The sequence below is a fragment of the Prorops nasuta genome, unplaced genomic scaffold (assembly GCF_024137725.1).
Source record: "Prorops nasuta isolate Cenicafe-Biocafe unplaced genomic scaffold, Cenicafe_Pnas_1.2 PNAS00008, whole genome shotgun sequence".
In the NCBI taxonomy this organism is placed as follows: Eukaryota; Metazoa; Arthropoda; class Insecta; order Hymenoptera; family Bethylidae; genus Prorops; species Prorops nasuta.
In genome coordinates, this window is record NW_027116805.1 from 8,940,817 (window position 1) to 8,955,363 (window position 14,547).

The following is a 14,547-nucleotide window of genomic DNA, read 5'->3' on the forward strand; positions in this document are numbered from 1 at the left end:
AAGTTTAAGGGCGCGAAGTTAGTTGCGCAATTGTATAGGTGATCGAATCGATCGAACGGATTTTGCGAGTCAATTCATGGAGAAAGCTACCGACCTCTTTCTCGCAACTTTACAATTTTCAACGCTTTTGCGCATGCGCATTATAGTATACTTTTCAGGCAATCTTGCAACGTTCTGCGCGTATAGTAGCCAGTAGCTTTAAAACAGTGCTGAAAGCGTGCTGCTTCGCGAACGCGTTCTCATTTATCCATAACATCAGTAATTTCATCTTATCGATCTACTAAAATTAATTTATTTTACACATTAATAAAATATAATACTGCGCAAGCATTTTAACCTATATTACAATATTATCACACAAGTATAATTTTTAAACATTTTACACTAAAACTTAAGACTTCAAATCTTCTATTTCTATAACCATGTTAAAACTTCAGGCTTGAAATGGGGCCTGCGGTGACTATATCATTAATGCACGAGTGATCCGAATCAATCGAGAGTCGCTGTTACGTTCATTATCACACACAAAGATTAAAGTCGTATCGTGGCGGCAGGACGTCAGAGAGTCTTGTATATTTATAATTAACTTTAAATTCTTGTTTCTATCGCATCATTCGATTCCACAAGGACCATCATCCATAGGCATGGCGCGTAGCACCTCGTCCAACAGCTGGAGAGCTCTGTGCAAATGAACCTGGAAATTGATAAGAAATATTGTTCATTCTTCCGTTTTGGACAAAGTCTCCTTACGACATGTTTGTAAATGATCAAAATTGAAGCGTTGATTGTCTTACCTCGATCCAGCAGGGTGTTTCTTTGATGCCTAGTCGGGGATAATCTGGTCCCCATCCCTTAACGAAGCTCAAACGTAAAATGCAAAGTCTTCGCAAGTCATCCACTCCTAATCCAGCTGCAGCGTTTAAATCTGAATAATATATGAGTATTAATTCTCTCGATTGGGTATACGTGACATTGGCATACATGCACATTTGATGGAAATATTCGTATCTTAATAAACTTAACCCCACCCTCCCTAGACTAGCACAAACGAATGGAAGAAATTTGATACAAATATTTGTGCTTGAGGAGAATCTGCACTCACTTTTTGCAATGGGAGTTTTATGTGTCGTGTGGCCCGCGACAACCGCAGCTTGCGCAGCTGCGGCAGCTTGAGCATTCGCAGTCTGCTCTATCATTTCTTTGTAGCAATGCCTCAGATCGAACACTTTAATGCGTGCAGCAGGATAAATTTTGTGAACAGTATCGCCAGGGGCTCGGCCAGCTTCCCCATCTAAGTAATACGATTGGACGAAGACGCTGTGGTCACTCTGACATCTTAACCACACATCACCTTCGCCTTTCAAATCCATTACAACGCCTTTGCCTATATAGAGACGCGCTCTTTCACTTTGTTCCGTTCTGTGTACATTGCTCAAGGCTCCCAAGCAAAATCTCTGTCCTCCACTAGGATCTACGTAGCCATCCACGGTCACTGTTGAATGTTCGCTGCTAACTTTAAATATGTCTCCTACTTGAGCATCCAATTCGAAATAACCAATGGAGCACCAGTATACTGGTGCTGGCTGAGTCGACAATAATCCTCCAATATTGTCATTCGCATCTCCGCTGCAGCCACCTCCTGATAAAATATTACAACAAAAGATATTATTAGCTTCTTTCCTTGTTTATTAATTCAGTAGAAACTTACGGCCAGAATTTTTATGCAATAATTGACGGTAATCCGGTGGCTCGATATTCTGTGTATATGCAAGCGTATTTGCTCCTGTCCATTGTGCGCCTTGTGTATTGACGAGACTATTCGGGTGATGGAGCTGCACCAGGTCTACTGGAGACTTCTCATTCGTTCCTGAAATTCAACAATTTATTCATTCCAATTTCTTCCTTCTCTTCTTTCTGCCAATTATCCAGGAACAAGGTGATGGCTTGACAAACGTTTTAACAATAATGTTTAAATTGCTATTTTTCTGATTAGCAGATTAATAAACCAAAAAACTTCAAACATTCTTCTATCAAAAATTTCATGATTAATTACAAAATTCATTCAGTCCATTTGTCCATTAGTACATTTTTTAAACATCTTTTTTCTTTGAATATTTAACATTGGTGTCACTTTTATGAAAAGCCTAAGTAAAGATGTTTCTCTCGATGGAGAATAGAGAATATCAGCTTTAATAAGTAGAAACTGGAAAAATCGAATAAAATGATTAAATAGATATGCAGTACCGGGAATTTTATCATTATTAAGTAGATAACCTCAAAATAAAATATAAAGAATTTAAGAATAATTCAACAAATACTATTTTCGTTATCTTACTTTGCCTGTAAAAATTGTATGGAATAGATTGTGAATTAATTATATTAAAATACTTTGGCAGCATAAGCCTATTTCAAAATGACGTTTCGTTTTATCTGTTTGAGATTCACTAAAGATCAAATTTTTCTCTACCGACGCGTAAAACGTCCTTACTTGTTTTTTTTTTCTTCTTTTTTTTAATATCCCTGGAGAAAAGTATTGAAATAGAAAAGTTTTGAAACAATTTACTTATGATGGAATTAAGTAAAAAACGCATTTTTAATTGTATTCTACAATACCTTGCAAATAAAATATATTAAAGTATGATATTTTTCTATTTGCCTATCCTAATTAGTACCTTCATTATAAAATTCTTTACCTAATGAAGCAGTTGACAGCTCGACGCCCGACGGAGGCTGATTCAACTCCTGAAATGGAGTTATCGTCCTATAAAATGAGTTTAATGGTTGTTCCTGAGATGGACTTAAATTTTGGCTGTTTTTGCCATTACCAGCAGTTGTCAAGTTTTGCTGCAGCTGATTATTTATTGCACGGTTTATTGGATCGATCGCTTCTGTAAGAGAATGCATTAATTTATGAAAGCAGAAGACATTTTATGCAAAAAAAAGCACTGTTAATCTTTATTTTAGTTATTCACTGGATTCATGTAAAAGCAAAATAAGCTGAAATTAGTGGCTAAAGTAATTTTACAAAAATAAGCTTAATTATATAAACATTCAGTGATGTATACCGCTTAATGGAGAGAGATGAGACTTATGAATCCAAATTTGCTCAAACCAATCATTTTCCTCCAGATTACCCAAGGGGCTTCCGCTGTCACCTGCAGATATGTCTTCGCCACTACCTTTGCGAAACAGCAAAAGGAGAAAGAACTATTAAAGTGAAAATCAAATTCAGTTACAGTATAAGAGAAATATTGATAATATTACACAATAATGTATCATGTATCTCATATATAATTATTAGAAGATTATCTGTATTATAAGCATATCGCTATCTCTTATCTTACTTTTGTCACATTAGTAAGTTTCATGAGAATATTTGATAAGCACACATTGCACCAAAAAAGAAAAGCAGGAATAAATAATAACATTAATGAGAATGTACTGTAAGCTCAGGTACAATAATCAATTTATTTTTATATTTTTTTCACTTGTGATTTCTCGTAAAAATTCATAAAAAGGAATCTTTTGCTTTCTCTTTGTAGAATACCTACTTAAATTTGAAGGTATCAAACTTGGCACTAGTGGAGGTTGTGACTTTTGAGTACTGTTGAATGTAGCTGTTACAGCTGGTGGATGATATTGCAGAATTTGATACAACTCACTGCCGATATCCATTCCTAAGCTTACTTTTCCAGTGGCTGTGCTTCCTACTCCTCCTGCTGCTCCATCTCGTGCAGCTGCTCCTTCTCTTTCCTCAACAGTGCATTCATTTGTAAAAAAATTATCCTCTAACCCAATATCAATTTCATAATCAGATTTTACTTCTGATATGTCTGTAATAATTGGGTCTGTGAAGGAAAATAAATCCATACAATCCAACATCGATGGTATATTATATGTAGAAGATAAATATTCTTTTAAAAAAAAAAAAAAGAGCTTAATAAAGGCCCCAGAATTTTATCATTATTAATGGCTTATGTGAATGTTCTTAAGAAAATATTCTAATTAGATTAGTTTTGTTATTAAAGCAACATTAAAACTTTTGGCTACTCCATGCCCATGAAATAAAGGTACGTACCTATTTCAGGAGATACAACCCTTTCATAGTGATAGGGATTAACACAGATGGAATCAAATTTTAAGTCAAAAGCAAATTGGCAGTAGTCTACATGTTTTAAGTCATTTTTTTGCAAATCTGGCCATCTCCAAAGGCGAGCATAAATAACGTGTGGAAAGCCTTTTCGACCTGCAACTTGTAGCCTTCCATCCAGAGTTCTTCGTATTGTTACACATTTACTGGGATATGCACCGTTTGTAGTAATAGCTGTTATTAGACTGTCCAGTTCATCACTCTTTCCCTAAATATATGTATATACAATGAATAATTTAGATACTAATTAAAGATCCTTGTACAGAGTATTATAATTAATTCCTCTCATATATATATATATATAAGGTGTATTTAAAAGATTTATTTCATTTCCTAAATATATATAAGTGATATGCATAAAATTTTACAACGACACTGCGAGGTAAATTTAATGCAAACATCCCGTTCTTAAGCATTATATAGAAATTGTTTCTTTTTTTACTTTCAACTTTTTCACCAGGGACTCGATGGCACGTTTGCTGAAGTTTTCGCCTTCTCCACCTTGTCGATGACACATTAGACAATGAACAATGTTCGAACAAGCATCTGTACTAACTGGATCATTTGGATCAATTTTTGTCATCTCTCTTGTGCTATATAAAAAAAAAGGAAAAAATTGAATGACTATAAGAAATCATTAAGAAAACTATTAGATCACTAATCCTCGCACTCTGGATTAGGTTGCATATAGGGGATGAAATATAAAAATGACTTCCGTCCAATATAGCCAGACCATCTCCGTAAAAGCCGGGGCTAATAATTTAGTTTTAATTGCCAAAATATGAACTTAATTTTATCTTTTTGGTTGAAAAGCAGCACTTCCCATGAGGAAATACCATCTAGCAATTCAATCAAGTATTAGCGTAGTCTACTTGACAGAAGAAAATAAGAAATACCAAAGAAAGTTTAGAAGAAAAAAAATGTTCAACATTTTCATCAGCTTACTGGAAAATTATGCTTTTTTCTATATTTTCTCAACGATTGGCCAAACATTTTTTTTACCAATGTCTAGTCTGTTACTCTTTTCTTATTAATATTTCATCTCGGAAGATCAATATATATATATATATATATAGAAAACATAATATTCTACTTGAGATATCTAAACGTTTATTAGAGAAAATATTCGTTATGGTTTACTATTATAATAAAAGAAAATGATAAATAAGGTTTTACTTGAATAGAGGTCTGGATGTATTACATCATATACGAATGAGAAACTTGGCACCCAATGATGTAATATTGGAAATTAAATAACACGGAAGTTTTACGATTGGAAATAATTAATCGAAATAAAAAAGCTGAAATTAAAGACGCGACTAATTAATTTTGCAAAATATGTTATAAATATCGCGTAAGAAGTAGTAAAAACATTGAAAGTGTGATCGGAACTGTGCAAAACGAGTTTAGAGATACGTTATGAAAGAAAAGGGGAGAGAAAAAGAGAGAAGTGTCAAATCACACACACACACACACACACGTATATTACCTATAGTCAACGTAGCTTGTAATTTTCTCCGTGTGAAGGAGATGACCAGTTGACAAATATAACTGTAAAGTCTTCGGGTATAAATTAGGATAAACTACAACTACATCACTAGTTTGAAAAGTCAATCTTCTTATACCAGAATCCCCACCATGGGGATAAAAGTCTTTTGTAGTTTTAAGACTCCACAGCAGACCGATCTGCACTTTAGGTTGTGGAAATGAGTGTGGGATTTGGGTACGTAGAATACTGGCCGCAGGTTAGAATCCGCTTAAGGGTATTCGATCGTGATCACTCGAAACTAAAGTTTTCTCCGCCTAGTACCATATACAGCTAATAAAGCTTGACATTGAGAATGCTTTCGGAATATAAAATATTTATGTGTATATGAGACTATCCATGTATACTGACTATTTACACCAGGTAAGCATCGTATTATACGCACGGACGGCACCTTGCCTACTAAAGATGACAATTCTGCGCGATCAAGAAATAATTTACCGATGAAAGAAATTTCGTTAAAAACTTATCACTCGTTGTTCATTATAATGATAGAAGTTGTGATAAATATTTCACGTTCTAAAGAGATGTGTGTGGAATTGCAATTTAGAAACAATTGAGGAAATATTAAAATGAAAGAAAATGATTTATATGTCAGTTTTACACAAAACTAACGTGTGCATTATAGATGTAAGGGGGGGGGGGGGAAGGGATTGTTGGAGCTATGGAACGATACACGTGGTTCTCGCCCTCGCCTACAATCTCTATATTATAAACCTACACCCGCGATGACTCGACGACTCTACGTGCTCCGGTAGCCTGTCGCGAGCTTGGCCAAATCTCTCGATACAGGTATATATATATATATATATATATATATATTTAACTGTAATAGCATTATGCGTGAAGCGGAAGGGTTGACTCACTGCACGGACGCGGGCGATTCCCTTGAAGCGTGGCATGCCGCATGGTGGGGAGAGCAAACAGCCCTGACTCCTGCCTGAGCCCTGGGCCTGTCCCGGGTCCCTCACTTGAAATCACTCAGAATCATCGTATCTAGCCTAGCATAAGTATATACACAGTGCAACAGCAGGCTCATTGTCAATGGGACCTAGAGCAACGAGTTGCAGAGGAGCTATATTAGTGAGCCACTAGTGGTGAACATAGGACACGACCGAAAGAAGCCCCGGCGAGTCGTAAAGAGTTAGCAAAGAAAAAACAACAAGTAAGTGCATGGAATCTTGGAACTTTGCTTGGTCTCCTTCTAGTATATATATATATATATATATCTTAACTCTAACGTAGTATCATGTGTTTATCTGAAATCGTTGGAAACACTTGGTCCAAAATGTTCAATTATCCGATAAGACCAAAGGGAAACGCGATACAAAGGAGATTTCTAAAATCACTAAATCTTAAATCTCAAAATTAAATATTAAATAGAAAATTTATTATGGAAATCGCTCGAGTGTCCAAATGCATTGTTTGTTATTAAACTGCAAGAGGTAAGGTAGAAGATTCTGTCATTCCATGTAAATATTTTGTTTGTCGATTTAGGATCACCTAGCTAGAAAGTCTGACATCCAAAAAAACGTTAACGTTTCCCTTTTGGTCTCAGTACAGTTTCGAATTTTGAGAGTTTAACGTTTCAGATTGAATTTAAATTTCGAGTTAGAGTGATAAACCATGTGCATTGAACTATTTAGAGTACCTATTAACTTCATCGAGTAAGTCGAATATTGTGTCGCGTTATTAATTGACGTCCGATGCAGGGTGCAGGCCGGGGCCCGAGGCTTCCAGGAAAGAAATGTCACTTTTGTTATTCGCAGCTTTAAAGAAATCTTAGTAATTTTTTCGAAGAAAAGTTTGCCTCATTTATTAAGATTGGGCCTTTTGTTTGAATTCTAGGGCTACGCGCGATCCGAAGAAAGACGCAGAGAACGTAAAGGTTCCATGGTGGAAAAGTTGGAAAAAAACTGTACCTATCAGCCGAAAGTATTACTATAGTGAAGTAACTATAGGAGGATTTGCAGAGAATTCAGATAATTACTGTGCGAATGCAGACTTTACCAATAAAAGTTAATTTCAATGAATGCAGCAGTTTTTACATGCACGGATGGAATAAATTATTGAAAGATTTCTAAGCAGTAAGTGGTGCTGATGGCCATTTGATAATAATTCATCTATACCTTTGATCGATCAAAACGATGTCGCACTGTAAAATGTATGAAATGAGGACAACATATATATTGCTCCTGCTAATAGCAGGAACTTGTTGTTACGAATGTTTCGGTAGGCAAGGCTGTACATGTTTGGAAAGTCCTAACGATGACATTGAATTTTCTTGTCCGATAGCGAACGACTCCTCTTTAATAATTAACGTAAAACCACATAAATACATACAAATTCAATGCGAAAATTCACCGGATTGGTCGAATGCTGAATTATTAAGTGACTTATTTGAAAATCATCGCATAGAATCAGTGCTTATTCGAATGTGTAGTTTACCCAGGACGAAGAGTTTAGGTGACATTACCGAGCAGCTTGGCTTGAAAAGCTTAGAGTCACTAACTTTTCAATCGTTCGGCAATATTAGTGACACGCTAAGAAGATCCCATTTCAAGAAACTTGCTACATTAAAAAAATTACATTTACCTAGCAATAATATAATGAATCTGACACGTGATTTATTAGTGGATTTACCCGAGCTTCGATGGCTAAATTTAAGAGATAATTCGCTGAAACATTTACCTGGCAATCTATTCAACGAGAATCCTCTGCTGGAGCTTCTTGAGCTAGGAAATAATCTACTTGATTCCATAGAAGCTGGAGCGTTCGATCGTCTTATACGACTACGTTTCCTGAATTTATGGAACAATCAGTTGGACAATTTAAAAACAAATACGTTCAGTAAGTTAGCGTCTCTTCGGTCGCTCGACCTCAATAACAATTATTTGTCAACTCTACCCAGTAACATTTTTGTCGATCTAGAAAACTTATTAACGTTAAGCTTACATGGAAACAATTTTATATCACTTCCACAGGATCTATTTAAATATAATGAAAAGTTGGAGAGCATAAAGCTTCACAATAACAAAGGAAACATGATAACGTTGCCAAATTTATTCTTTTCAAATTTGACGAAGCTTAAAATAATAAAGTTACAAAAGGACGGTTTATATGAATTGCCAGAAGATATATTTTGGGGCTCGGTATCACTTACCAGTATCAATGTAAGGAGAAACTATTTGACCACACTACCCGAAATGATTTTTCGCGATACAAGCCAATTGGATGTGTTGGATCTGAGCTCCAACGAGATTGACAAACTTCCAGATTTCTTATTTTCCAATACGAATCGATTGACGAAATTAAACTTATCGAAAAATCGAATGACAATGATTTCTGAAAATCTATTTGTTGGGCTTAATTCGCTGAAGGAGCTTAATATGAATGAAAATGAGTTAAAAGTAATCCAGCCTCTTGGCTTTGCACCTTTACAAAAGTTAGAAATTGCAAGATTATCTTACAATAATCTCACATTGAATACATCAAGGACCGTTGAATATTCCGATGAATACGGCACGAAATCACCGTTCCAGCATACCAGAGATTTACGCGAGTTACATTTAGCCCATAACCATATCAGTGAAATTTTCAGCGACTGGATGTTTACCCACACGTTACTCAGAATTTTAGATCTTAGATATAACGATATATCTTCCTTATCGGCTTATGATTTGCAATTTGTGTCTAACGGAGTAAAGGTAGATTTAACTGATAATAATATAAAGCATATATATTTAAACGAAATTGAAGAAATTGCCAGATATCAAAACACATCCCGTCACGTGACAATTTTGGTCGAAAATAATCCTTTGCAGTGCGATTGTGATTTATACAATTTATTGAGATATTTTGAAGGGGAAATGCATCCATTCGTGCAAAATCTCTTCCACATTAAATCCGACAGTTTAACTTGTATCGACGAGAATCAAATAAATGTAAAAGTAGAGAATCTTCGCTCGAAGACATTAAAATGCACAGCAAATGACAGGGATCTTGAGAGAGCGTGCATAAGAGGCTGTGCATGTTCGATCGAGCCATCCACGCACACATATATAATTGATTGCTCTTATAAAAATTTCACCGCTCTAAATATCGATACATTGAGAATAAATGAAAGCAGAAGATACAAAATCAATTTAAATCTCACGGGGAATCGATTGACCCACGTGCCAAATATAGACAATTTATCTGTATTAATTTTATCCGATAATAATATCGAACATGTGCCTTACTTGAGCGGCTTAAATTCAAATATAAAGGTTTTAGAGCTGCACAAGAATAATATCAGAAAATTCAATTCAACCTTTCTGGAATCCCTAAACAATTCTACCACGCTGAAAAGACTGACGCTTTCGGGCAATCCTTGGCAATGCGATTGCGATACAAAAGATTTCGTTAATTTCGTGCAAAGGAATCTCGTGAAAATTCCTGATCATCTCGATATAGCTTGCGACAATAAGAACATTTCTTATTTCAAAGAGCTCGCTATAAATGAATTGTGCCCGTTGAAAGTAAGTGTTATAATTGGAACGTGCTTTACCATTGCCTCTCTTAGCTTAACTTTGGGGATAGTTATTGCGTTGTATTACAGATATCAGCAAGAAATTAAGGTGTGGTTGTACAGCCATCAATTATGCCTGTGGTTTCTTACGGAAAATCAAGTGGACAAAGACAAATTGTACGATGCTTTCGTTAGTTACTCTCACAAAGACGAACATTTCGTACTTAACGAATTGATACCAAATTTAGAAAATGGATCGAGACCTTATAAGCTTTGCCTGCATTACCGCGATTGGTTAGCGGGCGAATGGATACCAAGACAGATAGTGCGTTCCGTAGAGTGCTCTAAGCGCACGATCATCATTTTGTCGCCAAACTTTTTAGAAAGCGTTTGGAGCAGATTAGAATTTAGAGCGGCTCATTGCCAAGCGTTGGCCGAAGGAAGAGCAAGGGTCATTGTTATTTTATATGGCCAAATAGAGATTACGAAGCAACTGGACCCTGAGCTTAAAGCCTACTTAAGCATAAACACTTATGTTAAGTATGGTGATCCATGGTTCTGGGACAAATTAAAATATGCCTTGCCCCATGCGTCCGCCAAACTTACCAAGCATCGATCGAACGATACTGCAGATTTTAACAAGCAACTTGCACATCTTAATAGCCCGAACAATCAACAATTTACCCCTTTTACGTCTTCAAAAATATTTTAAAACTCGTAGGTGTATCTCGAGATTCGTGCCTAATATCTTAATGATTGAATTCTTTTATATGATGAGCGTAAAAATATATTCATACACAACTCACACACACACACACACACACACTTTCCTTAAAATAGTATGTAAGAACGGTACATCTTATGCGACAATTCCTTGTTTTTCTTTTTTTTTTGTTTTTTTTTTTTACCAATATGATATAGATGTTAATTTTCTACTAAAGAATAATATTTGTATACAGAACGCTTTCTTTAATGTATATAGAATAAGTAAGTTGAATAACAAGAAAAATTTGTCTATATCCCATATATTATTAGATTTTAACTATATATTTATAATAAATAAGAGACACATTATGAGATAAAAATATTATTTTATTATTTTGTTGCCCTACAGAAAACCATGCACCGAATTCCTTTGTGAATAGAATCTTTGACTCCTTTCTCTGTTCAGGGGACCACGAGTAAATTTATAGCGCGGATCTAACTGGGAGGGAATTGCTTCACACGATATTGCCAAGAATCAATTTCTCCGTACCTGTAAATTTAATGTAGGTCAAGCCATCCGAGTGTTTTTACAATTCTCTGTGCTGAAAATACATTGAAATATATGTGACGGTATATGGTATATACGTATATGCTTGCTGAGATGATCTCTTTTGCAGCTCCCTTCTTTTACTATACAGACCGAAGGCTTATCTACGCTATAGGTATAGGCCTCCATTATAGTTTGTAGTGGGAGTAAAGCAGCGTATTTTAAATACTTGCTTCTGCACGGTTGTACAGCTAGTGTAATTCGTTTCCTCGAAGCGAGACTAGTTCAGTGCAACCATGTGAGAGAGATTTATACATATATATATATATATATATATATACACAGACATAGATAGATAACATTAAGAGATAACATCGTTTAATTATACAGACTCGTCAGGGAGTATTGTTTTATTTTGAAATTAAGCCCTGCAATATAGATATATAATACAGTAACTTACGTAACATATATATCTATACAATTAAAATAAAACAGTGGTGATTAGTGCAGATCAATTTATACGAAGAATAAAATATACATTGAAACATTCTCAGGCAGGGATACTATTTTCTAATACTGTTACACTGATGTATAAAAAAAATGTCTTCTTCAAAAATTCCACATGTCCTTTCTATTCAAAGTCATGTTGTCTCGGGTTATGTTGGAAATAAAAGTGCTACTTTTCCCCTTCAGGTAGATCTTTTTAATTATGCGTCAAAGAGAAGAAATACAATTGTACATTACCATTCGTAAATACATACATATATATTCTCATTCGTTCTATACAGTCTTTATCTTTATGCACTGACGTTATCAATTTCAGTCAAATTGACTTAACGCTGAATCGCTTTAGCTTCTAGGATTTCAAGTCGATGCTATTAATTCTGTACAACTATCAAATCATACTGGTTATAAAGTTTTCAAAGGTCAAGTATTGGACGATAAAGACCTAGGTAAAAATTATCACACTATTGTGCAATATTACCTTTAATGTATGCATGTATAATGCTAATTTATTGAAATTTTCTTATTTTGCAGACAACTTAGTTGCAGGATTATCAGAAAATAATTTAGATAGTTATACACATTTACTGACTGGATACATAGGATCTGTTCCTTTTCTTAAAAGAGTAGCTTCACTCGTCAAGTATTTAAAGGACAAGAATCCTGATTTAATATATGGTATATTATACATTAAAATATTATATTGATAGTACACACGCACACACACACACACACACCCACACGCATTATAGTATTGTAAAATAATTATAATCCTTGACTTTTGTAGTATGTGATCCTGTAATGGGTGATAATGGAAAAATGTATGTACCTGAAGAGTTGACAGAAATTTTTAAAAATGAAATTATACCTCTAGCGGATATATTGACACCAAATTATTTTGAGTTAGAGTAAGTACATTTTCAATATATTTTTCTCATTATAACGCGCGTTTAGAAATTAACTCTTGAACTGAACACATGGATCGTTTGTATCACATTACATATTATATACTATTCCAAACCTCTACCAACAAATCTAAAGAAAATTCGTAGGGGTTTTCAACATCTTAATTCATAGTTTAAATAATTATAATATTCAATAAATAATTCCGTCATTGTTAATTTGACAATTATAACAACAACAAGTTGAGAAAATGCATTCTAATATTGAAAAACGCGTGGATTAAAACGACCCATGTGTCCAGTTTAAGGGTAAATACTTTAAAGATTATTAACTTGAAAGAGTACCAGCTAATAATTTACAGGTTATTAACTGGGAGAAAAACGAATAGCGTGCAAGAAATTCTAAAAGGAATCAAGGAATTACATGAGAAAGGGCCTAAAATTATTGCTATATCATCTACCAAAGCTTCGGAACAGGATAATAAATTATTAGGAATCGTTAGCTCTATAACAGGTATTATCAGTGTTTGAGTAATGTGTTAGTATTTAAATAAGGTGAAATTTTAAGTAATGCTGTATAGTTAATATACTATATTTTTCTAATTTCGTTGGTTTTAGAAGAATCAATTTTAAAAATTGACATACCACTTATACCAGTTAGCTACACAGGTTCTGGTGATTTATTTGCTGCATTATTTCTCGCGCATATGCATTTGGAGGGAAATGTCAAAGATGCAATTGAGAAAACTGTAAATACTTTGCGTGCAGTACTTCTTAGAACATTCAAGTATTATCAGTGTAAGTAAATAAATTGCAGTACAAATACACGCTCGTTTCAAGACAATATGCAAATATATATTGTAAAATTATTATTGTTTTAGCAAGAAAAGAAACAGCTGAACAACTAGCCCAAAAAGTCGAATTACATTTAATACAAAGTAAGAAAGATATTGAGCAGCCACCGAGGGATCTAATAGCACAGCCGTTATAATTCCAATAATGTGAAAACTTACCTGCTGTATTTAAAATTCACATATTTTAAGATTGCTTCTTATTTTGCTCAAATTAAAACTTTTTTTTTCTCACCCTTCAAAATAGTTTTATTTATGTTAAAAATTACCTCCCAATAGCCTCCTTGATCCACTCTAAGTTAGCTCAACAGTGCAGCCTTTTAGAGAAATCAGAGTCTGTTAGAGCCACAAAATATAAATAAAATCACAAGTATCGGACAAAACATATCTTTGATTCTTCCATTTTTTTTTTTACCTACCTGAAACCAAGCCCATTATAAAAGAAATGAAGAAATATCAATCCTATAGTTTAGAACGAAAGCACGGTACGCAAATTTAAGAAATAGTAATTCCGAGATAAAATTCAATTCTTTACAAAAAGACATGTTGTAAATTTTTTGTCAAACCATAAGTTTTCTGTTTTAGTGCACTTAACGCCTATACCAATTTAACAAATAGCAAATACATTGTCACTTCTAAAGGTAAAGGTAGCTACTTAAATACCTGGTAAAAGAAGGGGAAGGGGATTAACCCAGCAGCACATAATAAAAATGCTACGCGAATCGGTATACACTTTCAAGGCTTCCCCTATAATGATCGGTCATAGGAGTTAGAGAACTGTTAGTTTTCAGAAACATATATTTATAGTTGGGTCTTTAGAATTAGCATTCCT

The 14,547-nt window shown here is 34.5% G+C and overlaps 3 protein-coding genes across 4 annotated transcripts; 2 read left to right on the top strand and 1 right to left on the bottom strand.

The window, feature by feature from the left end:
* Positions 1 to 280: 280 nt before the first annotated feature.
* LOC136775500 (mothers against decapentaplegic homolog 4-like) lies at positions 281 to 6,113 on the bottom strand. The gene is made up of 11 exons (XM_066730334.1): positions 6,048 to 6,113; positions 5,640 to 5,969; positions 4,593 to 4,743; positions 4,079 to 4,358; positions 3,548 to 3,914; positions 3,066 to 3,175; positions 2,694 to 2,888; positions 1,709 to 1,867; positions 1,103 to 1,639; positions 795 to 925; positions 281 to 694 (listed from the first exon to the last, which is right to left on the bottom strand). Exons 3-11 carry the CDS (start codon positions 4,731 to 4,733, stop codon positions 611 to 613), a joined length of 2,004 nt encoding a protein of 667 aa, XP_066586431.1. The 5' UTR covers positions 4,734 to 4,743; positions 5,640 to 5,969; positions 6,048 to 6,113; the 3' UTR covers positions 281 to 610.
* A 502-nt stretch (positions 6,114 to 6,615) lies between these two features.
* Positions 6,616 to 11,266, top strand: LOC136775499 (protein toll-like). Of its 2 annotated transcripts, none has more exons than XM_066730331.1 (2): positions 6,616 to 6,861; positions 7,545 to 11,266. In XM_066730331.1, the coding sequence occupies exon 2, from the start codon at positions 7,844 to 7,846 to the stop codon at positions 10,916 to 10,918; it is 3,075 nt and encodes a 1,024-aa protein (XP_066586428.1). In that variant the 5' UTR covers positions 6,616 to 6,861; positions 7,545 to 7,843; the 3' UTR covers positions 10,919 to 11,266. The 2 variants fall into 2 exon arrangements, with proteins under 2 accessions (XP_066586428.1, XP_066586430.1); XM_066730333.1 differs by lacking the exon at positions 6,616 to 6,861 and adding an exon at positions 7,309 to 7,445.
* Positions 11,267 to 11,725: 459 nt separating this feature from the next.
* LOC136775501 (pyridoxal kinase-like) lies at positions 11,726 to 13,953 on the top strand. Its single transcript, XM_066730335.1, has 7 exons — positions 11,726 to 12,151; positions 12,312 to 12,411; positions 12,497 to 12,640; positions 12,750 to 12,870; positions 13,227 to 13,378; positions 13,483 to 13,662; positions 13,746 to 13,953. The coding sequence occupies exons 1-7, from the start codon at positions 12,059 to 12,061 to the stop codon at positions 13,853 to 13,855; spliced, it is 900 nt and encodes a 299-aa protein (XP_066586432.1). The 5' UTR covers positions 11,726 to 12,058; the 3' UTR covers positions 13,856 to 13,953.
* The last annotated feature ends 594 nt before the right edge of the window (positions 13,954 to 14,547 follow it).